The sequence below is a fragment of the Phaethon aethereus genome (genome assembly GCF_964289735.1).
Source record: "Phaethon aethereus genome assembly, chromosome: 2".
NCBI classification, from domain to species: Eukaryota; Metazoa; Chordata; class Aves; order Phaethontiformes; family Phaethontidae; genus Phaethon; species Phaethon aethereus.
In genome coordinates, this window is record NC_138582.1 from 78,655,782 (window position 1) to 78,681,624 (window position 25,843).

The window sequence follows — 25,843 nt, forward strand, 5'->3', positions numbered from 1 at the left end:
TTCCCCACTTTTGCTACATATATTACACTTCTCAAATGAGATAATTTTGGACTGTCTTTGGGGGAGGAGAAACAGGGGAAATGGAAGGTGAAAACCAAAGAGCACAACATGGACCTTAACTGTTCTTTTTGGATCAGCCCTGTTTTGGTTGGAAATCGAGAGTAATTCTGTGGTTGTTCTGCATTTACTAATTTTCTGCAAACCTTCAATGGGGTTCTTAATTCCATTTTTAGGTATGGATTTTGGCTTGTTATGCTTGAAATCTTATTTAGATCAAAGGAGTGGGAATTACTCACATCCAAAAATCCCACTTGGTGCCTGTTACTATGGCTGATGGTGGAACAACAGATTAGATACCTCTTGGGATCTCTTCTTATGCCTATAACTTAGACACCTAAATGCTTCTGGGAAACGTGTCCCCAGACTGCAATGGATACAAGAACTAGGCACTACTCCTAATTTAAAAATGTGTAAAAGCCAAAGAAAGAGAAGCACACACCAAATGGGTTACTTTACTAGGAATTACATTCCTGCATGTGCACCTTTACCACACAGAATTCAACAATGGGGAGGGAGGGAGCAGCAGAAAGTGTCTCACATTGCAGGCTGCAGGTCTAACCTGCCTTTGGGCTGCTGCTCTGCTGGCTGGTTTGGTCAGCTAGGTGAGGTAGGACAGGGTTTCCAACAAGTCCTCTCTGGAAACCAAAATCCTGGGGTGCTGGATAATCCACCTTCACAAGTTAACAGCCTGTTGTGGTCACACTTCTTCACCATAAATGACATGCTGAGGGTGAGCCTGCACTGGTTGCTCTGGCACACCTACTGCACGTGGGGCAAAGGTGTTTTCGGAGACACCATCTTCTGAGGCTTCAAGAAAGCTCATGTAGTGAGCTCAAGAGAAAGGTCTCTGTCCTGCTGCAATGAGTGGTGTTTGCTCCTGGCTTTAGGACTACAGCTGCAAAAAGGAGCTCCCCTCCATCCCCGTCTCTTTGCCATCAAGGGCTTGCTCTACGCTGGGGAACCCTGTGGTGGCACGGCCACACTGTAGATCCTTCCCTGCAAACCTCTAGAGCGGAGATGCAGCCGCAGTGGCACTGTGTTTGCACATTTTGCTGTGGGACAGAGCTTGGCAGCTCACACCTGAGGAGAGAGCATCACAGCAGGTCCTCTACAGCCAGAAACCCTCTCCTCCCAGGGAGGCACCATCATGGGGGTTGAAATTACAGAAATGTGAGGAGAGGCTGAACAAAATTGAAAAAACATCTTGTTCCAAAACAGCACCTCTGTAGAGGCAGGTGGTCCCTATTGCTGCGCCTCAGTCCAGTGGTTAAGCTTTTCACTCAAGGTGCACTCCTGAAGAGCACTCAGGTTGAATGAGAACTTGCACAAGGGAAAAAGCAAGCCTACAACAAAGAGCAAGCAAGATACAATACAGAGTAGGGGGATGGCTGGTGTTGGGAGGTCCGTCCAACCTTTTGATGCAGAGTCATTCCCTTAAAATAACCTTGAGGTTTAGCAGGCTGCAGTTATAGAGGTTCTCCCTAGCTTAAAATATGTCCCCCTTCCAGCCAGAGCCCTCTACTTCTGAGTTGTGCTGCAGCCATGGCTGAGATCCTGCTAGATAATTTTAACTCCCAAGCTAGAATGGGTCTTATCTCTGAGGCACATCTCTTCTGCTGAGATAAAGACAACTTCCTCTAGCTGCAGATTAGATCAGCAGGCTCAGTATCTGTACCTAAAAGCCACACAGCTAAACGCGCTGCATCTCTCCAGTTCAAACAACGCTTGCCACTTTCTCAGCGCTGAAGAAACAGAACTCGCACAGCTCCCAGGCTGTCCCTGGCTTTTGCACTGATGTTCCCCTCTGAAGACATAGCAGTACCCAGCAGGTGCTCATGAAATCGGCCACAGCTCCGCAAAGCTACACAGCTCTGGAGAAAGAAGGGAATAAAACCCATAGCTTCAGCACCCACTGCCGCACAGTCCAACAGAAACCATACTCCTACCAATCAGGCCAGGTTTTGGAAAAACTCATCACAAATCTAAATAGAATTCACTGGGAAAGTACAACTCTCTTTTAGGACCAATTCTGTTCTCAAGGACTTGATTTTATCGCGCGCTGCGGTTGCATCGGAGGACAAATTTTTAGGCGCTTGCTTAGAGAGTGGCTCTGCCCTGGCTTTGCACCGGCCGAGTTAACTGCTCTAATGCAGCACAGCCTACACCGGGACCGTGCCGGCTCTCCTTTCCAGACTGGCTCACCCTCCCTTTGAGAAACTACTTGCAAGTTTGTGTTGAAAATGTTCACCCTCTGTTACTTGCAGCCAGCATTTTTAAATTTGATAAAGGAATTTGCCTTCAGTAAGAGGGCTGTTTCCCACTCGTCTTGTGAAAATTCTTGCGCATTTTGCTAAGTCCCAGGTCATTACACAGAGCAGAGCTTGTCGCTGGCAGTGTGGCTACTTCCTCAGCTTCCCAATGTCCCCGTGTACCTGGGTCTTCTGTGCGTCACTCTAGCACACTGTTTCAGACTATGCACATGGAAAATGTACCTTTGAAGCCTGGTATATACCATAAATACCATACAGCATACATAAAGACATTAATGAAATTTGTCACATGCCTTCTCCCACTAAACCACCCCCATCCTCCTCTATACAAATTCCCAGAAGAGTTTTGCATGTAAAATGAAACTAATCCTCACAAAAATATCTCCTGCGTTCCCCTTAAAAACAGGCCAGTCATACTGGCGGGGTTTCAGAACATGCAATACCAGTCCGTACTGGGGATTGGTACTTTGGGGCTAGAAATAGGGGCTTCAGACCAAACAAAAGGGGAGATTCCCAACTTCCCTATTTTTAAAAGTTCCTAAAATATTTTAGTTACAAGTTTTTCAATTCCTTCAGAAGCCTCCTCAGTTGGACTTTCAAGCCCTGTTTCATTGTGGAGGATTAAAGACAATTCTTAAAGCTCCTCAAACCATCTTGAAAAAATTTTTCTCTCTGCTGTCAGAGCCAGTAGGGCTACATCAGGTGAGACAGCAGTTATCAGCAATTATTTACAAAGGCTTATCAGCTCCTATGCACTTTCATACTTTTGAGCAGCAGAGATGTCCGTCTGAAACCTGAGCAAGTAAAACACATTGCACAGCCCTCCAGGTTACTTTAGTTCTCTGAATGATTACGTGCCCACATGCACACATGTCACAAGTGCATTTTATTAGTCATATACAACACAGTGCCTTTGTAGCCACCGAACTCCTCCAGGCGGAGCGCGGAAAGATGTTTAGCTCTGGCAGGTTTTTTCCTCAGCCCCTTTGCTGCCCTGCAGAAGTGCCGGAGCAGCAGCGAGCTGGACCTGTCTCAAGAACAGGACCCATTTTGCAAGCTGGGGTGGGGCACTTCCCCTTTCGGCTTTTCTCCCTTCTCCCCTCCATCTGCAGCCTTTCCACACTCTCGCTCTGCCTCCACCCAGCTATGTGTGAGTTGCAGCAGATTGGTGTAATGGCAAGCTGTTGTGGTTGGCCTGGTGGCCCCTCAGCAACTCTTGTGTCCATGCTCTCAAATGGTTGAGCTCCTTTTAAGGAAATAAAATACCGAAGCAGCTCAGAGCGAGGACACTTGCCTGCACCAGTAACTAGCTACTCGTGCAGGTTACCACCTCTGAATGCCCATGACCGGGAGGGAAGACCCTATGATGCGAAGGCAACACCAGGTTCCTGGTGACGCCAGGCACTGAGGCTCTGCAGCTACATGGCCTTCTGCTTCAGTAACGGGGTTGCGGGAGGGAGGTAACATCAGTCACTTGACATTTCCCATTGGAGGTGAAAAATATCAAAAAGCTCTATCCTTTTAAAGTCCCCTCCCATACTAGCATCCTTTATTTTAAACAAATAGAGAGTTTCTAAATTCATACAAATCTCATCTGTCTTCTACTGATGTCTAGGATCACCTCGATCACCTTTGACTTGTTACTTCTGTCAGTTGTCCAACAGTTTCAACCCAGTTTTGTGAGATGACTTCTCCCTACCTCTTCCTCTCAGAAAGAAGAATATCTGTACACATTACATATTCCAAGTCCAGACTGTAATCTGTGGCTATGCTGGTGATCACTTTTTTCAGTGAGAACCCCTTGACTACTTCTGTGTTGGAAGTCTAAATGATCATCTTCAGCATCAGAATGCTGCCAGTGCAGAAATGGTGAGCCCACAGCCTCTTTCCGAGGCCAGTAACACCATGAGATGGCTTTTTTTTTTTTATCCATCGATGGCCAGCTACAGTATGAGGAATTATGGATAAAGGAAGGCACTGCTTGATTTTCTAGGCAAACACTACCACTGCAGCAAATGGCTTTTCTGCATGAAGTAGTGTCTGAGCTGCAGCTCCCTGAATCATTAGCTTCCCACACATGGCTTGAATTAGGATGCAGTCCCAGGGCAGAAACAGACCTAAATTGCAACTGTCTACCACATACAGGATGTTCAGTACTGTTTATCCACAAAAGGTGCATGCAACATTTAACCTGAAACTTGAACGGAGACAGTAAGAACCAACAGAAGATACTTCAAACCAACTCCTATGCTATAGCAACATGCTAATTCCTAATGGAAAGGAATTTTAGTGAGATGCGTATTTCTAAATAACTTGGACCAAAATTTCAAAAGGATATTTAGGAGAGATGGTAAAAGAGACTCCAGTGCCTTAAAGAGACATGAATATCTAGCTCTTTGCTCATCTGAAAATGTTCCCTGCGTTTCCTAGAAAAACTAAAGGTAGAGCAGGTGGGTGAGCAGAGTAAAAAAATAAAATAATAAAAAAGTTATACCTGCCAGATCAGCCTGACAAGGAAATTTGGGGTGGAGAATAGGACAAGGAAGGAAGAAGATCTAGTGGACAGAGCAGCAGAAATGATGTTTGGAGGAGGAAGCCGCTCCACACATAGTGGCATTCTGGGAGTTACAACATTAAAAACATAGCAAGCTCATCAAGCAAATGAAGAAATGTAGCAGTGAACAGAACATGTATTTTAATATGTTTCTACTTTGCTGTGCTGGTTGGGGTTATCACTAGAAACTGTTGATGACTTTGCTTCTGCAAATTACCTTTTTACAGCCATTTATCATTTTCGCATTGGTCAGAAGCGACCCATGTCTTGGATGCCTCTGCCTGGGAACACGAGTGAAAGCATACATTTCATGAAACTCTAGATGCCTCCCTTCTGAAATTTACACCCTTTCTCATCATTTTAAGTGAGACACTCAAAAATCGAAGGCACGAAATAAAATCTGGCAAGTGAACAGAGTACTTTTTAACTTCTGAAGTCTACTACACCTTCACTCTCAGAACCGGAGAGGTATTTTAAACGGTCCTCTCGATCAGGTCCATAGCACCACATTCAAGTCTTAGTCTAGGGTTGGAAGAAGCAAGAAAGGAGGTACTTGAAAACACGTGGAGGAGCTAGACCCTACCTTTCTTTTCTGAAAATAACGTTTCCCCTAGTCTTTGACCTTTAAAATGCTAAACTGATGAAAGAGGTAATTAAACTTTTGATTCCAGGATTAAAGGTTTCATGAGGTGTTACTACAAATCTGAGTAAGCAAACGGTCATTTGAGCATTTCTATCTCAGAGGCTGATTAAAATTAACAACAGATTTCTCACCTAATTTTAGTAAGATGAGGTATATACTCTTTTTATTTAAGAAATCTGCAATTTCCTTTGCTACCTCTATAACACTACATGTACAAAAATGTCCTCCAGAGCCTAGTGGCCTTCTTCCATAAGTGTCTGACTCAAAGAATCCTTCCTCAGTGCATGCCGGATGGACAGCTGATCTCTCAGAGCGTTACAGGTTAAGTGGAATGCACTGTAAATCACATGTTGAAATACAGCAAAGTGCATAGGGGATTCCCTTTTGACAAAGGAAACAGGTGAGACATTAGGAAAGTAATATAGAGAAAAATTGTTGCCTGCTTGTATCTGCTCATATGCGTCGCCTGTCAGTTATCATAGGCCACAGTCTATCTCCCAGCTACAAGACTTATATAATATCAGTGGGTCTTTACAATACTCTCCTGCCTATCTATCGTTCTTCAAACTAGTTTTTCAGATCACCCTTTTCTACCTAAGTTTGGTGATAAATAGTGGTGAGAAAGAGCTCTTAGGACTTGGAGATGACAGTGTTGCACTGAACACCAAGCCTGCCTATGCTGCCATGCCACTGCCTACATAGAAAGACAATCCCCTTCATCCCTAATAGATCTATGGGATCATATAGGCCACACACCACTCCTAAAGCATTGCTTTATCCCTAACAGATTTTCTTTTGATGGTGATCCAGAATGTGCATAGCAATCATACGGCTCCTGATATGTTTGGGGTATGTGTTCAGACACTTTTTGTAAAAAAGGAGAATTAATTTTTTCAGTATACTGTTTTCAAAAAGTTAGTTTAGGGCTAGAAAAAGCAGCAGAAGAGGTAAAAGTGTATGCAGTTTTACAGAAAAGACAAACATTGCAAGTACTGGAGTTGATACCTACAGTTAAGATCTTCCATAAAACAGGGTACTGTGAATTGTCTTTGTTTCTGTTGACTATGGTAAATATCTCACTACAAGATGTTACCCTTCAAAACCAGAGAGCTATGGGTAGAGAAAATGGCTGTAGAAGAAATGTTGAAGTCAGGACATGGAAAATCTAATTTATTGCTGAGTGCACAAAGTAAAACTAATAAGAACAACAGAGGGAACTTATCATGTTTAGAACACCAAAAATAACATTTTCTCCTTCTTTTGTTACAGTAACTTCTAGTATGTGTTTATATTACATATAATTGAAGTATTGGGAGAATTGTTGCATCATCAGCAAATATAAATCTCACCTTTGCTGGTTCTGTATGATATTTGTGAGGTGAAGTAAATTCAATGCAATCAAAAATCCTTTTTGTTTGTTTGGGTTTCAACATGGGATTTTTAAAAAATTATTATTATTTTTTAAATCAAGGCTTAAATATTTGTGGGGTTTAGTTACAGTTTAGTTTAGTTTAGTTTAGTTTAGTTTAGTTTAGTTTAGTTTAGTGGGAAAAAGGAGGCTTAACTCACTTTATTGGGTTGATACACAAACGGTAAAGGCAAGATTTTGTTCAAAGAGTTTTGGACTGAGAAACAAAGCACTAGGTAAGTGATCAGATTATTAAATAACATTTTTAAAAATTAATTTGTTCATAAGGTATGTCAATATGTATGTAGGGGCTGAACTTTACGCTCACATTTTTGGTAAGAGGGGATCAAGTTGTAAATAAAGCCAAGATACATAAGATGCTGCATTCTCTATTAGCTAGGGATGGAGTTTGGGATTAGGGTCTATTCCTAATGCTGACACCATCCTGCTGGTTTACCTTGATGTGGTTGTTTTGCCTGTGCCTCCCTTTTCACCTACCATGCCTTATTGGACTTCCTTAGACAAAATTATCATTTAAAGGCATGTGCAATCTTTCTGTAAACATTCTTCTACCCCGACCCTCATTCTTAAAATAGGAATTTAAAAATGATGAGCAATACTTTTATTTGTGGATAAACAAACTTATTTTGATAGTCACTCCTCTCCTGAAATATTTTTATCATATAGGGCATTGATCACAACATTCTGGGAGTCACTGTGCGCTTTTTTTGCTTTTTTTTTCCCTACTAGTAAATAAGCATCATGCTCAAGTAATGTAATCTAGTCTTTTTTAGTGGGCTACATGTGAGCTGATGAATGTAGTAGTCAGCAGCATTGCTAGACCTTGGTGTGGAGTCTGAGATCCCTAAGAAAAATCAGCATTTTGCAAAATCATCTCTGAACAATCAATTATTTTAATCCAACAGACTTTATCGATTGTGGACTTGTACCTAGAAGAACAAAACTCAAGCGTTTTCTAAAGTTCTCCCAGTTAAAATAATCAAGGGTGAATGAAGATCATATATTGGAATCTGAAACATATGAACACTATGTGTGTTCTAATATGGCATTTCTGGAAAAATATGAATAGCAGATAACACACAAGGTAGCATTCAAATTAGTAATAAAAATAAAAAAACCTGAGAGTTTACTGATTTTTTGTTTTATCTGAGTTCAGATAATTTTGACCTGGAACCACAGATTTAATTCCATTTCGTATGCAGAATGAAAACCATCTTTCCAGGGCAGAATTTCATGCTATCTGTCATGGTTTAGAAATAAGGTAAAGAACAGGATCTTTATAACTTCTCTGCGGATGAAAAGGCTTGCTTTCCTTCAAAATGCCTTTCCCAAAGAGAAGATTGGACAAAACCCACTAAGCACCTGAGTAATCCTGTGCTGAACAAGATGAAAAAGCACAGGACCTGCTTGTATACCAGTTTCCTATGTAGTACTTAGATATTATTGGCATATTATATTATGTACTAATATTTCTTATCAGAGTGGACTAGTCATCTTACCCAAGACTCTCTCATTCTTAGCACTCTGTTGTCCTCCAGTACTAGTTGAAAGGTCTTCTGGTACAGGCATTGGTTCATCTGCATCATCTGGGACATCACTAATTGGAGGACTTTCCTTTCCTAGTAGTGAAGAAAGTAGCATCAGTGAGTCATCAGAAGAGCCTCATTTCCAAATACCATAAAAGGAACCACAAACCAAGTAAAACTTAACAAAAAATCTAAATACTACTAAAAAGCATGACATTCTTAGGACCAAAACCTGCTGTCCTGCAGAGATGTTTTCTTTTGACTACAGAGGAATTACATTTGGGAAAAGAATACATGGCCAATGTCTCTTCCAAATTTACTGAAGTCTGGATACACAGTTATCAGTCTTACCCTTTTGGATATTTGTAACACACATGGATATTTTTCAGCTGCTATGCTCAGAAGATCCAGTTTAGCCAATGTAGACTGACAGATTACAGCAGTTATCAAACAGTCATCTTTTGTAAACCTCTTCTTTCTTCCACAAATGCTCCTTGAGAGCACATCCAGTTTTGCTTCAATGACATAGTGAAGTCTAACGCACAAGTATTCTGGGGTTCTAACAGAACTACCCAAAAAATAAAATTTTATCTCCAGCTAAAAATTCAACTACATCTTCAGGAAGCTTCACTAATACCCACAGAAAAAGCTTTGGCTGGTCCTTGTGCCTACAAGTAATTAAGTGCCTGTAGCTCCTGGGACTTCCTAAAACATGTACAATTAGCAGAGGTCAGTCAAAACACGACTTCCAGGGTTTTATGGTCTTTTATTTGTAAAGAGGAGACAAACCCCAGTATCTTGTGTACACAAGGTTTTGCAGAAGAAAACAGTCTGGTGCTTTAGCACGTTGTAAGTATTATGGAACTGTTTTAGTGCCAAATGCAACACAATAAGGAAAACAACACTCTTGCTAAGTATTGCCCTGCCAGAAATGGTGAGATTTCTTGGTTTAGCTCTCAGTCACAGCATACATGTCCTGCCCACAGTACTATCCCTGCCTTGCAGCGATTTTTTTAAAATTACTTCACACATCTGTAACAAAAGCATGCCTTGGAAACAACTACAAAAAGAATTATCTAAGTGATTAGTTTCATTGGCTGTTACTAAAAGGCTGGACTTTGCATTAATAGCAAAGAATGGAATAGGCCCAGAGCAGGATTTGAATGTAATAATGTTCACATAAGGCCTTTATCTCCAAAATGGAAATGTTACCAATTTACACTATTAGATATCCCATGGCAATCAACACACCAGCAAGGGCAGTAATTTCATGGCACAAAGGCCTAGCAAATTAATGTTTTTTCTAATGAGACTTCCCTCATTAACACACAAACATTAATTAATTCTGATATCACTTCTCAGAAAAGGAAAAGTTAAACCAAATACAGCTTACTCAGAGTGACAACAGTCTGGCGATGCCAGTTACGGATTTGACCTGAAAGAAGAAAATTTCTTCCTCCCAACCTGGATGGAGCAAAGCATCGTGTTTTCCAATCTATACTGATCGTGATGGGATGGAAATGACCGGTAGGTTTAAGTCATCTTCCAAAATAGCTGGTTTGGGTTGTTTGCACAAATCTAGGTTTAAATGAACGGAATGAGTGGGTGACTACATTTCTTAATGATGCGTCTATCAGGCTGTGGAATAATCTCTGAGCAGGGGTGGTGGGAGCGGCATCAGGTGGACCACCTAAAACTGCAGCCAGAGCACTCAAGGGTAAGGGAGGAATAGTACTGCACTGACCGAGGGACCGACTAGATGATTTCATAATGTCCCCTCCATCTCCAGCTTCTGTGGGGGATTCTGCAATGGGCAAAATCACACCCACTGGATGCGAGTGCGTGAGCCAAGGTGGATTGCGTAAATGGAAAAGGCTGACTATGGATTTTACAGCAGAGGAAAGTAAAAGCAGGAAGTAATTTCATTAAAACAGTTTTTGCCATTCACTCTTTACCTCCTTGTTTAGTTATTCCTGTAGTTTTCTGGGATGTAAGGAACTTAAAGAACTGCCAGAAACTTTCCAACGCAAGTCCCATCTTGCCAAGCTGAGGTATCTCTTACAGATGGGATATAGGGGTGAGGAGACACAGCCGAAATATTTCAGCTTTTTCAACACTTCTCCCCTCCCCCAACAAAACAACAACAAGAAACCAGAAGTTTAATCAGAGGGCAAGAAGTAGTCTGGTCAGAATCAGCTCTCTTGACACTACATGTGGGTTAAGGAAATTTGTCAAAAAGTAATAGTAATCAAAAGCCACCTGCACCTTCCCAGGTTCAAACTGTGCTCCCAGGTACAACAACAGAAGTCAATGCTTTGACCTGGTCTGGATTCAGAAGAACACTTATCCTAAAAACCTGAAGGCTTTTTTGGCCACAAGCCAACAGAAACACATACTACCAGACCTATGAGATAACAGATAGCAAACAAAATCAAAACTTTCTTAGTGTGTAATTAGGCATCCTACAATAAACAGGCTAAGTAGGATGCTTTGAAGATAAGTCAAAGCAGTCTTTTGGAATAGAAACCTGTTAGTAGATCAGTATTTTCACAGTTTATGGTGAACTGTTTGGTTCACTAAACAGATATCAATCTTCTACTTGTTAAATTAATAACCATTTGCCCAGGTGGCATGAATCAGACTAGCCTTGCGGACTTGGTGGGGCAGAAGCTGGAGATCTGGTATGCTTCCCTCTTTGCAGGAGACTGCAGTTGAGAAAACTTAGCAAACAGTAAGCTTTAATGACCCATTTCATATCATTTGATTTCTTCCTGTTACACATGATCGAGAAATCCCTGCTTGCAAAAACACAGGGTAAAAATAGTGGATTTAAAAGAGATATATTTGTTGAATTCTGTTTCTTGGATTCTAAAGCATGATATTTGTATTTCATGCCTTAAGTACATCTAAATTGTTACACCATGGTAGGTTCACTACTGCATGGTAATCTTACAGATATGCAATCTCACTAACATACTTTTGCCAAAGAATTTAGAAATGGAAAGAGGGCGGGGGAGGAAAGGAGGGAACAGTTGCCTATTTAATTTCTAATGGGCATGTCCAGAACAATAACTGGGTGAAGGGATGGAGCTAAAAAAAAACCCACCTAGTGGCAAGTACTGGGGTAAATTATTAAAATGTCACATAACAGAGCAAAGTACCATGAATTTATTCCATTCACATTTTATACTTCTGTTCAAAAATAAGAAGTGAAGAATAAGCGGTGAAATCTAGGCTTGGGGTGGGGTGTGTCTTATTTTTTTTTAATTAGTTTTATGAAGAGCCACCTGACATATGAAACAAAAAAGGCAAGGGAGCTGTAGAGCTGAAGTTCTGTTTCTGGCACTGCCACCGATTCATGGTGTCCTTGGTTAAGTCATAAATAGAGATAACTTCAACTGCAGGCTGTATCATACAGTCCCCCAATTCATCCTGAAGCTCTGAAAGATGGTCTCAGATTTCCAAACACTGTCATTTCTCTATGAAAATGGTCGGAGAAGTGTCTGACCTATCAATGGTGCCTGGTAAGACCCTCATCTTCTCTCTACTTGAGTTTCCTCATCTCTGCCCTAGCAGCGTAGTTAAAGACATGAAGAGAGAGAGGAAGGGAACAAAGTGCCCAGCCCAGTAAAGTTTTGTGCATCCTTTTTTCCTACTAAAGTCTGTAGCCTGGTGTTTCTTTAACATCTCCACTCAGTTCTGAAAGCAATTCAGTTCATGTCAGGATGGTGCTGCTGGAGCTACGACTGTTAAAAAGAAAGCCAGGGCAGGGTTTCTTACAGAAGTCTCATTCTCTGCCTTTTTACAAACTAACGTTGGGTGTATTTACTACCTGAGGGTTGTTTCCTATGGAAACACTAGAATCCCTGGAGAAGTTACGCCAGAAAAGCAACACACATTTTTCTGGATGAGAGTCACAAACAAGTTCACATCCCCTTCTCACTAACAGAACCTCAAACCTCCAGCGAGGAGAAGAGTCGCTCTGGGATGGGAGCTAGGCTCTCAGGTGGCAGCTACTAGCCCAGGATACACTCATTTCCACCTTGCCAGGACCTAGCAAGAACATCAAATGCAAAACTCTGCTTCCTGCTTTTGCAGAGCACGGCACAACCTGGTCGGTGCTAGGGGATCTTTCTATGTCAGATGTGGAAACATTTCTACTGTTTTGTCACCTTCCTTAACTGTTAAACCCTAGAACTGAGAAAAAAAAAGAAAAAAGAAAAAAAAAGGCAGGAAAAATACTGCTTGTTAAGTGAGATATTATCTGCGTTTTCTGACTCTCTTGTACGGGTGTCGGATACCATTTGGTTAAATGTATGTCAGCTCTCTCCTCATTTCAGAACTGCAACTGCTTGCCTCATGAAATATCAGTTTCAGGAGAAAAATAAAAAGTGTGAACTCTGTGCGGGTCACACAGTATTTCAGTTCCTCTAGGAGCCAGCCATGCCTGGATTCCCAGAAGCGGGAATGCCTGTGCGGACGCAGGGTTTGGCTCACTCCCGCTAGTTTTGTATTCTTTTGGCCTGGCTCGCCCCTGCCACACCTGAATAAAACGCATGGCTGCAAAACACCATGTTTGAGCTGAGAAGACTCTTTCTAGACACCTATTTTATTTCTGGGTTAAAAAACAAACCAAAACAAAAAACCCAAAGAAATGTCCCAAACTGATTTTATTTTTTAATTTATTGTTTTTTAAAACGCAACCAAATGTACTAGTGAACCAAGTCACCTAATTCTGTAGGCTCAGAGAGTATGCTACATCTGATGAGCATCACTCACAGAGCAGAAGAAATAAATAAAAGTGTTTTTCATCTGACAAGAATATCTCACACTCATGAAACTGTGCAATGGTCTAACTGGTTCACAAGATATAGTAGAGCTTCCTCATCATGCAAGGAAGCATCCTAGAAGCATGCAGAAGCCCAGGAGGAGGAGGAGGAGAGGAGGGGGAAAAGTCCTTTCTGGATTCACCAGGCAATGAGAAACAACTAGGTTATACCCCTGTACCTTCAGATCCTCTACTTTTGAGGTCTAGTAAGAGCTTACAAAGAGCCAATATCTGTGGAACCTAACCTGACAAACTCCTGTTTCCACAAGGCTGAGTTCACACACAACTCAGATCATAAATGAAATAAAATTATCAAGTTTGTTCTTTGGCCAGTTGTTCACAAATGCAGAAAACAACCCAATACAACTCACAGCCTCTGCTCACAGAAAGTACCAGATGCTCAGTGACAAGAACAGCAGGAATAGTTCAAAGCAGATTTTTTTTTTTCTGTAATCCATTTATGTAGGTCTTCCTCTTATCAGAAGTTAAATTCTTCTTACACTGATATATATATATATATATTTTTTTTTTAAGAGAACCCTCTTTCAGTACTATTCCCATCAGCATGATTTGCTAGAAAAGCTAAAGGGCACAGCAAAGTACTACAGTGGTTCAAATCCTGGAAAACTTAGAGAGCTACAAGTTATATACATATCTACATATATTCTGTAGATATTTACATATACACAAACATTCAAAATGGCAAAGTTTCTTGCAAATCTTCCCTTTTGAGGGGAGAGGCAGACCATAAGGAAGGCAAAGCGTGTGACCTTCTAATCCACTCCTGGACTGAAGGCAGCATCTCCCGCACCGCTCCTCCCCATGTCAAAAAGGGAAAAAAAGCAATGCTCTGGTAAGAGGTAGCAGGTGTGGAGCTCAAATTAACGCCACTGGAAAGGATACCGCAAAGCTTAGGTGTGGGCATCCAGGGGAGCCTGTGCTGCTGCAGAGGAAGAGGAGGGTCAGCGCTCCTGCCCCCAGGAGCTCACGCAAGGAGAAGAGCTGGGCTCAAATCACGGCACCTCTCACTGCTCCGAGCAGATCCACAGTGCTTTGTCTGTACCAAGGATTAAAACCCCACCGCTTTTTCTGCTAGGGCCACACATGTTCCAAGCACAGCATGTATAGGGCAGGTTTTATTTCATTTACAAATTGTTTCAGCATGCGACAAAAAACTGATGTGTAAGTACATCCAGTCACAATTTTAAAATTGTTACCTGAGGAGGGGAGTGCAACACGCCTCCACAGCACTGACTAGGAACGATTTCCCTATGCTAAACGTAACTGATAATCTTCTGTTGGCGTGAAGGTTTATAATATTGTTGTTCTTTCAGACAGAAAATTTCTTTGGTTTTCAATTTTCAGATGACATTAAAAGTGTTGAGAAAACTCCTCAACATTTTTGGAAAGGAAGGAGGAAAGAAAAGGGGAGAGAGAGAAAGAAAACTGTGTTCATATATTTCCGGAAAACCCAGTGACCTCGCCACCCACACTGGACCCAGACCTTCACGATCTCCTGTAGCTGGCCTCCAGGTCCCGAACCAGCAGTGCTCAAGAGCTGTCCCGTAAGAAAGAGCCGCGCACCCGGCTATCTGGGGGGCGGCCTCGGAGACGGGGCTGTCATGCTCCAGGCTGAACACTAAAAGTGAAAACTGAAAGCCATTAACCGTTGCAGCTGCCAACACATTGGGGAAACTAGGAAAGAGACTAACTTGTCGTCTCTCAACTGCGGAGGCACGACGGTATGAACACGTATTATCTTGCTAAGTCAATTTTTTAAGGAACCACTTTCCAAGGAAGTTAAGAATAAAAACCCCCATAGGAATATCAATATGGGGTAAGAATGCAAAATTTTAGAAACCTAACTTGCTGCTGTTCAAAAATTTTTTGAAATTTTATCATCTTGGACAAAGACAGTTACAAGTGTAAAGCCTCATGTCAGTCAGACCTTTTTTTCTTTTTTTCTTTTTTCATTTTTTAGATGTTTATAAGGAAAACCGAATGCTCTGGAAAAAGTCAAATAACGCTATGTGGTAAACACACTTTGTTTGCTTTTAATTAGTATTTGCCCCCTCCCACCTGGCAAACTTTGTTCTATATTTATTTTGTAACAATCAGAATTTTGCTCCCAAAGAGTGTAAATGTGCACCTGACCATGCTTCAGGGATATGCTACCACAAGTTTAATACAAAATTACATTTATGCTTCTATACTCCCTTGACTTCTTTATTTACCTAGTTACTTTTAAAAAAAATCCATGCACTGTTGGGCTTGATATCAAGTGATATCATTAATTATATCTCAATTCCCACTCTGGTTTTAAGAAAGACCCAAAGCAATTTTACTGACAACAAGAAAAAACATTGTACTGTGCTAGAAAGATGAGCAGGAATTTAGGATTTTCTTTGTAGAGTTATTTGTTAAGGACCTCACCTGAAACCTGGGACATATCTTGAGCCTCATCTGTTTCCATCTTCCTCAAGTTATCTGAGAAGAGAGGAAGAGCCTTAAGTTAATGCAAAATAACACACACATACACACACAGAAAAAGAAAAAAAAAAAAACCCATCAACCCCCGACACACAGAGGAGAAAGAAGGGGAAAGAAAAAAAAAACCCTTTACTATTTAACCATAAGATTATCAGGGAAGAATAATGTATTTTTCTCTTTATTTCATCCCTGCATACTTGCTGGAGTATCAGACTGGCACAGACCTTGATCCTTTTAAAAACAGCATTACAAAGATTTATAAAAATATCATTACAAGCACAGGAGGACCAAATTTGTTATTTATTGTTAATTTCCTACTGCATAATAACCCAAAATGCAAACTGACTGCAACAAAATTAAGCAGAAAATTAAATGGCCCTGGGTCATTGTAGGCACAGAATTCATTCTCTTGGTTGATCCATAGTTATGTTCTTTCTAATTTACTGAGCATGCATCGATGAACCTTGAGTCAGCTTGGTGACACGCGTACAATCAGCAATCAAAAAACGAAGCAATTTGCTGAAGAATGTCTCATTTACCCAGGCAGGGCTGCATATCTGAGCAGCCACCGCCACTACCGCCATTAATAATGAATACACCTCCAGCCGCGGCAGATGGGCAGAGCGGCAGCTTCAGGCTTCGGCCCCTCGCTCGCCCGGGAGCCCTTCCTTCAGACCGCACCGGCCCGGTGTTGCGCGGGGGAGAAGTACAGCTCCCGAAAATAGCGAAACGAGCCCAGGAGGGAAAGGGAACCCGTGCCTTCCTGTTTTTCTGACAGATGGCCGGCTCCACGGCCTGGCGAGCGATGCCGGGAAGCTCCTGCCCTCCGCTTGCGACACACCGTCTTCTGAGGAGCCAGTGACCACAAGCACCGGGGAGAAGCGTGCAGAGGGTTAGTGGGGTAGAAACAAAACTCGGGTTTTCAGTCGGAAGGGGACCCTGCAGGTCCCAGGGCTGGAGCGCCGGCTGCGGACAGCTGGTGGCCCCTTGGATAATAGATATGCTGCTGGAGCAGGTGGTCCCAGCACAACCTGGTCCCCACCTTGAAGTATGGCGTGGGCAGCTGAGGTAGCCTCAGGTGGGGAGGGGAGAAAAAGCCTACAAGCTCTTTGTTCAGCCATGGTATGCTAGGTCACGTCTTCAGCTGGTATGGCTGGCTTCATATCCTGCCAGGTGGAGGAGCTGGCTCTTTGCTCTTCCTTATAACTGAGATACCTGCCCCATCACCCCCGTCTCCTGGAATTGAAGAAGATGCATTTTCTTGAGGGTTGGAAGCAGAGGAGGATGTGGCTGCAGTTTCTACAGAAAAAGGTTCAAAACTTACCCCAACCTTTTTTTTCCTTGACTTCCACAACTTTTTTTTCCCCCCAAAAAAGTCTTCAACCTGCTACCCAACCAGCTGCGGTGGGAAAGCATGATAGCTGTAGTCATATTTATTAATTTCATAAGTTTCATCTTCTCCTCACTTGCTTCTGAATGTCATCAGTACATCTGAGATTCCACATACTGCTGCCTGCCCCTTGCAAAAGCTGGCTTCCCTCACCAGGTGCATGCTAGACTTGCGAAAAGAGAGCATGTAGACTGCAGGACTGCAGACGGGCTGGGGAACAGATTATGGTCTATGCAGTTTGTAAAAAAAGTTTGGTGCTTTTGCAGAGCTTTCTGCCTGTTGCACATGCATCACAGCACTACTTAATATCCAATAATGCTCTGTCTTGCTTTATTCTGCTCTTAAACTTTGATTTCAGCCAAACAATTTGTTTAACGTCTATATATAATTCCCAGAAATGACTACAGCCATGCAAAATGCAAAAAGCCACCTACCACTCAACAATCTGCATCATTTCCTATGGGACTGAGGAACTTTCAATAGGTCCATTTTTAATGAAGTAGTCAGTGGGGAATGCAGCTTTTCTTGCAGGAGGGAAAACCCTACCATGGTAGCCTGCTCAGTTACTGGAAGGTGTAGCAGGTGGTGTAGCAGGTGGTACGGTACAAGTGCTCGATATAGCCCCTTATTTCTCCTGCAAACATGACTGAACACAAAGGAAGAAAAAAAGAAATGCCTGTGCATCTATTACTGCCTTCCAGGGTCACCCGGCTACTATTAACCAGTTGATTACTGCACATTTTTCCACAGAGTAGAGCGAACCCCAACCAACTGAAGAAAACACCCCAAGAAACCCACCAGAAGGCAGCCACACTCATGACGGGCATGTTGTTCCGACTGCACCTGCCTTCTCCCCACTGCTAGGGCTTCGGCAGCGCTGGAGCGACTAAGGGAGGAGGTGGCAGAAGAGAAAATTATTCTATTTTTGTATTCCTGAATTTACCTGCCTTTGGCATGACAAGCCTGACATTCAGCATTTCTGCAACTTAAGCAGGACACTTCTCAGCTGTACTCCTTCCTGCCTCTTGCTGCCATCAGGCAGAATTCAGTTTGAAAACACTTCCCAGTTCTTAAGCGGAGAGGTAAACTGGAGTACAGATTGTTGGGTTTTTTTGTGGGTTTTTTTGTTTGTGTTTTTTTTTTTTAATGGAGGTAAACTGGAGTACAGTTTGGTTTATTTTTTTTTTTTTACTGGAATACTCCAAGGCATGCTTTCTGTGAGGTTGGATGACTGCCTCTCCTGAAACAGATGCCCTCACTTCTCAAAGATGTGACCTCAGGGATTATCCTTGAATTAGGTGATTTTAGGACATTCAGCAAAGCTGATCCATTTCCCAGGGATGAAACATGGAGAGAAAATAGAGCTGGTGCAAAAGTGATGAGGAAAAGATCTTTTTTCCCCTAATGATTACTTAGAACAATTAAACATACTTCCTAAATGTAAATTAAGATCCACAAGCACTAAGTGTTTTGAACCCCTCCCTCCCAGGGGAAAATTGTACTCTAACACCATAGCATCCTGTGATCCTTGGTAAATACTGAAATCCCAGCTAACTTCAGCTTAGGTTCTGTATCAGCAAAGAATACATGACAGGGCACCCCCCCTCCCAATTCTGCAATGTCAGCAGTGTCGGTTTTGACTCTGTGACTGTTAAAAGGTTTTTCACACTGGACTTGGGAATAATGTGCCTTGGGCTAAATTTTAAGTGCTAAGAGTAGGATTTGCCTCTTTGCTTTTGGTATGGCAAATCTACGAATAGGAAACTATGCCCTTTTCTCCTCTTTTTCCTCCTCTGCTCTAGAATCGGCAGAAACATTGTCGCTGACTTCCCGGAAAGCAAGAGAGCCCTATGTGTGGATAAAAGGATTTGCACCAAAGTATATATTTGATATCAATTTGTAAATTAATAGATCTTTACAAAGATTTATCTGAAAGAACACTGTTTTAGAAGTGTTTATGATGTGAAACCCTAAATACCTGTCTGTTTTGGCAAGAAAAAGAATTGTTTTGCAATATTTCATTCTAAGTTTTATCTACAAAATCACTAGCGTAAGTGTGTATGACTTCACTGTCTTCCATGCAGTCATATCTATTTAGGTTAGCAGCTAATTCAGGTGTCTGAAGTTAGAAATCAAAAGCTGGGTGGGCAGGTGACCGAAGCAAACTTGCTCTCAAATGCTGAGTGTGTGTAGCTCTCATTTATAGGAGAAAAGAGATCAGCACCTAGGTGATAATAGGTATTTCTTCTATTTAGGCATCCAAATAGCTTCAAAGTTTGGGCCCTTATTGAAATTGCTACAAAGCTCCCTTCAAAACAGATAACACTATTTCTTCAAGTCTTTTCAGATACAGAACTCTAACCTGTACGTTTTCCTCTTCAGACTCCAAATACCAGATTCACAGATGAAGCTACCATAACGCTTTGGAAAAAGAATCAAATGTTTCAATTTTAAGCTAATTAATAATCAACACACAAAAAACCTGACAGGCTATGTTGATTTTGTTTTAAATAAGGAAGCACCTAACTGACCATGCTCATACAAAAATTTGGGATTTAAATAAGTCAGCATTTGTCCAGGTTACCATCTTGACCCCAAAGAAAATTTACACGTGACTGATTTCCCTCCTTGCAACTCTCTCTACAATAAAACTTGTGCTATGTCTTAAGAATATATCAAAATACACTCCATGAATCACTGAGGTACTGCTCCATTTATGCCTAGTGTCAATTACAACCAGGAGTAGATTTGGGACCTTTTAGGATTCCAGGTGTAAATAGGAAGAAGTCATCGCACGGTCAAGATTTCCTAATTTTCAGAATAAAGCAAATTAATTATTTGCAAGTCTTGCTTTATTATTTCATCTCCTGTTTTACAATGCAAATTCAAAAGTAAAACTCCCTGTCAAGAAAAGGAATGCTTAGCATTTATAGAGTGTTTTATCAATGAAAAGAAATGTGTAAGCACATCAATCCTTCTACAAACCCTGCTCTCTCAGGATATTAAAAGGTGGCAAGGTTGGGCCATTGATACAATTCAATGGAATGGCCTAATCCAATGCCAAAAACTAGCTATTTTGTTTTCTTCTTTGTTTCCCAAGCTACGTATGTGCTGACTTCTCTGAGACAACATGTGTTTCACACTCAGCACAGAGGGACCTCACTTATGGTACAGAAACGAAATCACCATTTTTGACATTTGTGGAGCCATTTTGGACTTACACCAGCACACCTAAACTCAGAGCTGTCCTTCCATCTACAGAAAACTCTACTTCTGGTGCTGCAAGGAGTCCACAAACATACACCACATCCAGCTGCGTGTTCCCTCACTACTTGTAGGTGTAGCCTTGCTGAGCAGACAGAAAGATCCCTAGAGGAACATTTCTGTCTCAAGTGCACCCTGACGGGCAGGTACATTTTCCACGAAGCCTCAGAGCAGAAAAGAGGAGAGCTCTCAAAGTCTGTAGCGGGGAGAAGAAACCTTCTACAAGGGACCTGGTATTCTGCAGGTGCTTTTCCAAACATAAAAAGAGAGGGGAACACATGTTCCCCAGCAGCAGCAGCTCTGGGTTAACTGTGATAAAACAAGCAAGTGAAGAGGCAAAGCCCAGCCCTGCTTCCACAGCCACAGCAGGGCAGGGGCCAATTTCGCAACCCCCGCTTTGCGCGAGCGGCCCCGCGGCAGGAAAAGGGGCGACTTGCACAGGTCACTGGAGCAGCCGGCCCGGAGCGAGTGCGCCTGTGTCAGCACCGCTCGCCTCTGTGGTCTTTGACATGTCTCAATGGCTCCTCATCACACAGGCAGTGGCTTTAGCAAACTAAAAATCCAAACCAACAACCAAGAACATAAAACCCCAACCCACTCCACAACCTAAATCGAAGCAAAGCTCCTAAAACGGGTCCTAGATTCAACCACCCGCAACACAGAAAGAGAAGTTTAATAAATAAATTAATAAAGCAGAACCAGGCTGCAGCCTGAAAAACACAATACAATTGAACACCTATAGCCCTTAACATGCCTGACAGGAGAATTTGGACATCAACAACAGGTTAGGAGTGATATGTACCATCATCTATGTGCCATCAGTCTTTTGGGTTTTGAGTTGGGAGCTGCATCTACCTGCAGAATGATAATGCAGCTGCATTTCTAACTGCATCAGAGGGTCTTGACCTAGCAGAACCAAGCCTCTTGCGTCCTCTGAAGTCGATGAGTTTGAACCCACAACCAAGAGAGGAGGTGAATAAAGAGAGACCTCTAAAAGTATTTAACATTTGGTTTCCTTTTAAACAAAAGATGTAATTTTTTTTTTAATAGACTTTTAACTTAACGTACGAACGTGCTAGATATGACTGAACACACAACAGGAAGGCTGTTAAACACAGGTAAAAGGTAGTATGTATTGCACAACCAGTGGAAATACTTGAAGAAAATTGCTAGAATCCTACAAACCAGTTTTAATTAAAAACATCCAATATCTCAGCAAGCTGATGATAATTAGCTTTATTATTGTAATTTAATATGCTACACTTCACAATCTTTGTGAACGACTCTACTTTAGAACCGTAGAATTTTAATTCTATTTTTAATTTCCACCTCATCACACAGCTCAATATAAATAATAACTACAAAGATGAGGGGTGGCCCTTTCTGAAAAGTAAAAACTGAGAGTCATAATAAGCACTTCAGTGTCCTTCCCTTTCTGTTTAAAAAAAAATCCTCCAGGTCTTTTAAAGAACTGCATTAAAACAGAAAAAATGTTAAAACTAAGTGGATCAGTTTCTCTCTCTCCACACTGATTCCATATTCAGCATTTTCTACAAAGTCTAGGGAGATTTTTAGTTTATTCAGTCGTTTCTCTATTCCTGCCTAGTGTAAATTCTGGTTAACTACATGAATTGACAATACAATTATGAGCATACAGTCAAATTTCAATGGAAAGCTCCTGTCTGCAAAATGAAGGAAGCACGGTAATTCAACATACAAGATTAAGAAAAGAACACTGCTAACAGTGCAGATGTGAAACATTTATATGTCTGGCACATGTAAAATTAATTTCCGTGTTAGTGAACAATGGTGAGGGTGTAAAAAAAAAAGTTATCTCAAAGATCCTACATAATTCTCAGTTCTTTGGGAATTCTTTTTCACAACACTGACAAATGATAAAAAGTGCATCTTGTATGCATGGATGTGTTTTCCACATGCACTCTTCTTAGCATTCTACTGTGTGTGAGCTATATTGGTGTAACAATTCATCATTAAAGGAGATTAAAAAAAAATCAATTCTTTTATTGACTTTGTGTGCAAATTACTGGACTTCGTATCATTGCAAATATGAAAAACATTCTTCCTTCAAGTTTTTGAATTGCAACCAGAGTCATTATAAATTGTTTCCACAATATGAGAAAAATATGAAGGTAATTTTCCTAATTAAGGTCACATTTTATTAACTCATTAAACTCTGTCACCTTTATTCACTAAAAATCAAGCAGAAAAGTGGAATAAATTCACCATGACAAAGAAAATGCACACGTTTCCATCTTGTAAATAAACTGACTAAAAGAAGGTGAGGTGTGTAAATTAAGGCACTTAATCTAAGAACATAGCACATTCTCAAGTGGTCATATTGAGCTCTTGGTTATTCTTCCAGGGCTCTCACTCAAGAGAAGGCAAGCAGCAGATGTAAAACTGTACTTTTTGTATCCCCATGTGTATATGATTTAAAAAGCATAGGATGTCCATAGCACAGCATATCTAAATATGCAATAGAGAAAACATAAAAGGATCCCTTTGTCTAGAATTGTTATTGCCAAGTATCCCCAACAATATATCAGTAGTCGATTAGTCCAAATTATAGGAGGTTTCAATAACTCTGCTTCATGATCACAGAATCGCTTCCTAATTTCCCTTGAAACTCCTCAAGCTGTTACGGATTATTAAAGGATATTATCAGCTTGAATAAGCATATTAGAGACCTGTATGATTCCTGCCTCTCTCCCACTCAAATAAACCTAAGAATAACTCCTAAAATTACTATAATTGAAATGAATTAACAAATTTCTCCACACTACATGTTTCAGTTAACTCACTCTGCTTTTGCAAATGTTTTGGACCCAATCCACTGCAGATAATTCCAGCTTTATATTGCAACTGCTCCACTGTCCTCAGTGAATTGACACAAGCGGAAAAATGAAGCAATGCAGTGGGGAATCAGATCTGTCTTACAGAGTAAGTTTCTCTTTTACTGAGAAAGCTAGACCAACTGGGATCAGAAGAAGAAATGTAAATCTTTCACATGTCATACACTTCAAAATAAGCTAGAGAAGTGGACAGTTCCCATTCCTTAAAAAAAATACGACAATTTCAGTGTGACCGCTCTTCAAAAACTGCAGTCTGAACGGCCTTTTGAAGCATTTATACAAGAAGCATGAGCGTGCCACGCAGGTCCCAAACCTGCACTGTCCTATCCCCATGAATCTGCAATGGTACGAATAAAGCCAAGAACATGCATGTACCTTTTCAGGACTAGGACCTACCTTTTCAGTCACCACACTGTGTTGGTAGTGACCTGCTCAGTGCAAAAAAACCTGCAACCTCTTCTTGTTTACCAGCTTAAAGCATGGAGGACTGTGAGTATTAAAGGAGAAGGATGAGGTAGAAGTTGCTGGGCTTTTAATAAAGATGCATCACAACATACCCTCGGGGGCTAACATAATTCTGTTTAAATTTAGGGAGCAAACAAAACTCTCTTTGACTCCAAGTTGTAGTTACGTTTATGTGTAGGTTACAGACATAGGGACAACAAACCACAGTTGCCCTTGGAAGCAGCTGAAGTCCGCTTTGCTGGATCGCCACTAGGGAGGTAAAACTCCTGCAGCTACTTTGGATGAGTGGAAGGTATTTTTAAGTAGCCTCCTGTTTAAAATCTGCCATTAAGCTGACAAGTCCGAGGCTGCCTATCTTGCCTCAGATAGAGTTCACACTCGTCTGTAAATTCTGTTTCCCTTCCAGGGGGAAAAAAATAGTCTTTGGATTACAGAAAAAAAATACTGGTGAGGAATAGGTTTTTCCTCTTTCGACTCTTGCATTGAGTTGCAAGCATTTAAAAATGCTTCCCAAAGAATCATAGCCCCAGAAAAACTGATGAGAGCCCTTACCTTCCACTCCTCAACTGACATAATGTATTCCTGATATCCTTCTGAAGGTATCTAGCAACTGCATTTAACCCAACGGCATTTGTCCAGCAGCGCAGCCTCCTCCCATTTCTTTTTATGGGAGAAGCATTCCGAGGAGAAAAAATTGTTCCCAAACCTTTCTTTCTGTGTGATTTTGTACTTCCCAGAAAAGTGGGGTTTGTCACTTGGGAGGGGAATTCCAGGGGAGCCCACTTACAGTGCCAGCAGCACATCCCGCCTTACGCTCGTAAGGATGTCAACTTTTTCCAAAGATCCCATTATTGCTACACTACATTTTACTGCTTTTCTATGTTTTCTTTGGTCTAATTCGATTATTTTTAATAATAGTAGAAAGTAATGACTGGTCAAAATGTAATCAAGTACATATGTGAGTCTTGACTGAAAAACAATAAAATTCACTATGGACCCAGCTCTTCTTGCGCATAAAACAGGGGTGGGGGGGTGGGGGGGTGGGAAATCCCACAAGTCTTCAGTGGAAGTTTTTCCTGACAAAGAGCCACACAATTAGGCTGTGATCCATGACTTTTGATATCCTCTGGACTTTTTAAGAAAACGTTGCCAAAAACCATCTGCCAGAACAGCATACAATTCATTATGCCCTTGTTTTCTGTTGCTGAAATACAGACTGGACCCATTTGCTTGTTTTCTGCAAGATTGTGGTGTTAGTGTAAGAAGTACCTAAGCTCAAATAAAATATGTCTGGAAATGTTTTTGGCTTCATTTTGGAGTTATCCAATTTTAATGATGAGAAACAAGTTTTGCATTGTTGTAAAACTCTGTGGATTGATTCTCCACTTACATTTCTGCATTGCTATGCAGTGGAAGTGGCAAGCAGACCAGGTTTTTGGTATTAAAGTCCACAAGGGAAAGGAAAACCACTACAGTAATGCTGAGATGGAGACTATTGCATTTTTTATTGTACACTGCATGTAACACAAATGACAAGGGTGTCATTCGTGCTTATATAAGGCAACATGCAACCAGACCATTCCTGGAGTGAGCACTGGCAGCCAGGAGCCGAGGTGGAAAGTCACAGGTGTACAACAAGCTTGTCTCTCTACGGCAACTCCTGAGTATGGGACCTACTAAAAATAAACCAACTCACTTTGCTCACTTGGAGTTAGGTAGCCACCTTGAGAAATGCTCAGCTGGGATAAATGATGCACCCAGGACCAGCACCTAAACTTCTCCGGTTACCACGAGCATGAAGGGCAAAGAGACGAGAGTCCTCTGCCCTGTCTTCCCATCATTATGCTGGGCCAGAGAGCTTGGTGATCGCTCTTTAATTGCCAGGTTCCACCAGTCCTTCCTGACTGAATTAGGACAGTCAGCACAATTCCACATTATGCCTCTGCATTCCTGCCACTTCCCCTGAAAACCATACTGAGGAGGTAGAGGACTCTTGCAGGTATCAGTGCATTAGGTTTCAAATTCTGGCTCCTGAGGATGTCCAGCATTGG

At 41.5% G+C, this 25,843-nt stretch overlaps 1 protein-coding gene across 17 annotated transcripts in view; it reads right to left on the reverse strand.

The window, feature by feature from the left end:
• The window catches only part of IKZF1 (IKAROS family zinc finger 1), a gene marked incomplete at both ends in the record, with an annotated part of 54,170 nt that extends 37,777 nt beyond the window's left edge, over positions 1 to 16,393 (reverse strand). For 16 of the 17 annotated variants that reach the window (XM_082014536.1, XM_082014535.1, XM_082014534.1 and 13 more), the window contains 2 exons: positions 8,456 to 8,575; positions 15,744 to 16,393. In XM_082014536.1, the coding sequence (XP_081870662.1) occupies positions 8,456 to 8,575; positions 15,744 to 15,783 (160 nt within the window). The remainder of the gene's footprint in view (positions 1 to 8,455; positions 8,576 to 15,743) is intronic. The other variant, XM_082014537.1, reaches the window with a different exon arrangement.
• Between the last annotated feature and the right edge of the window lie 9,450 nt (positions 16,394 to 25,843).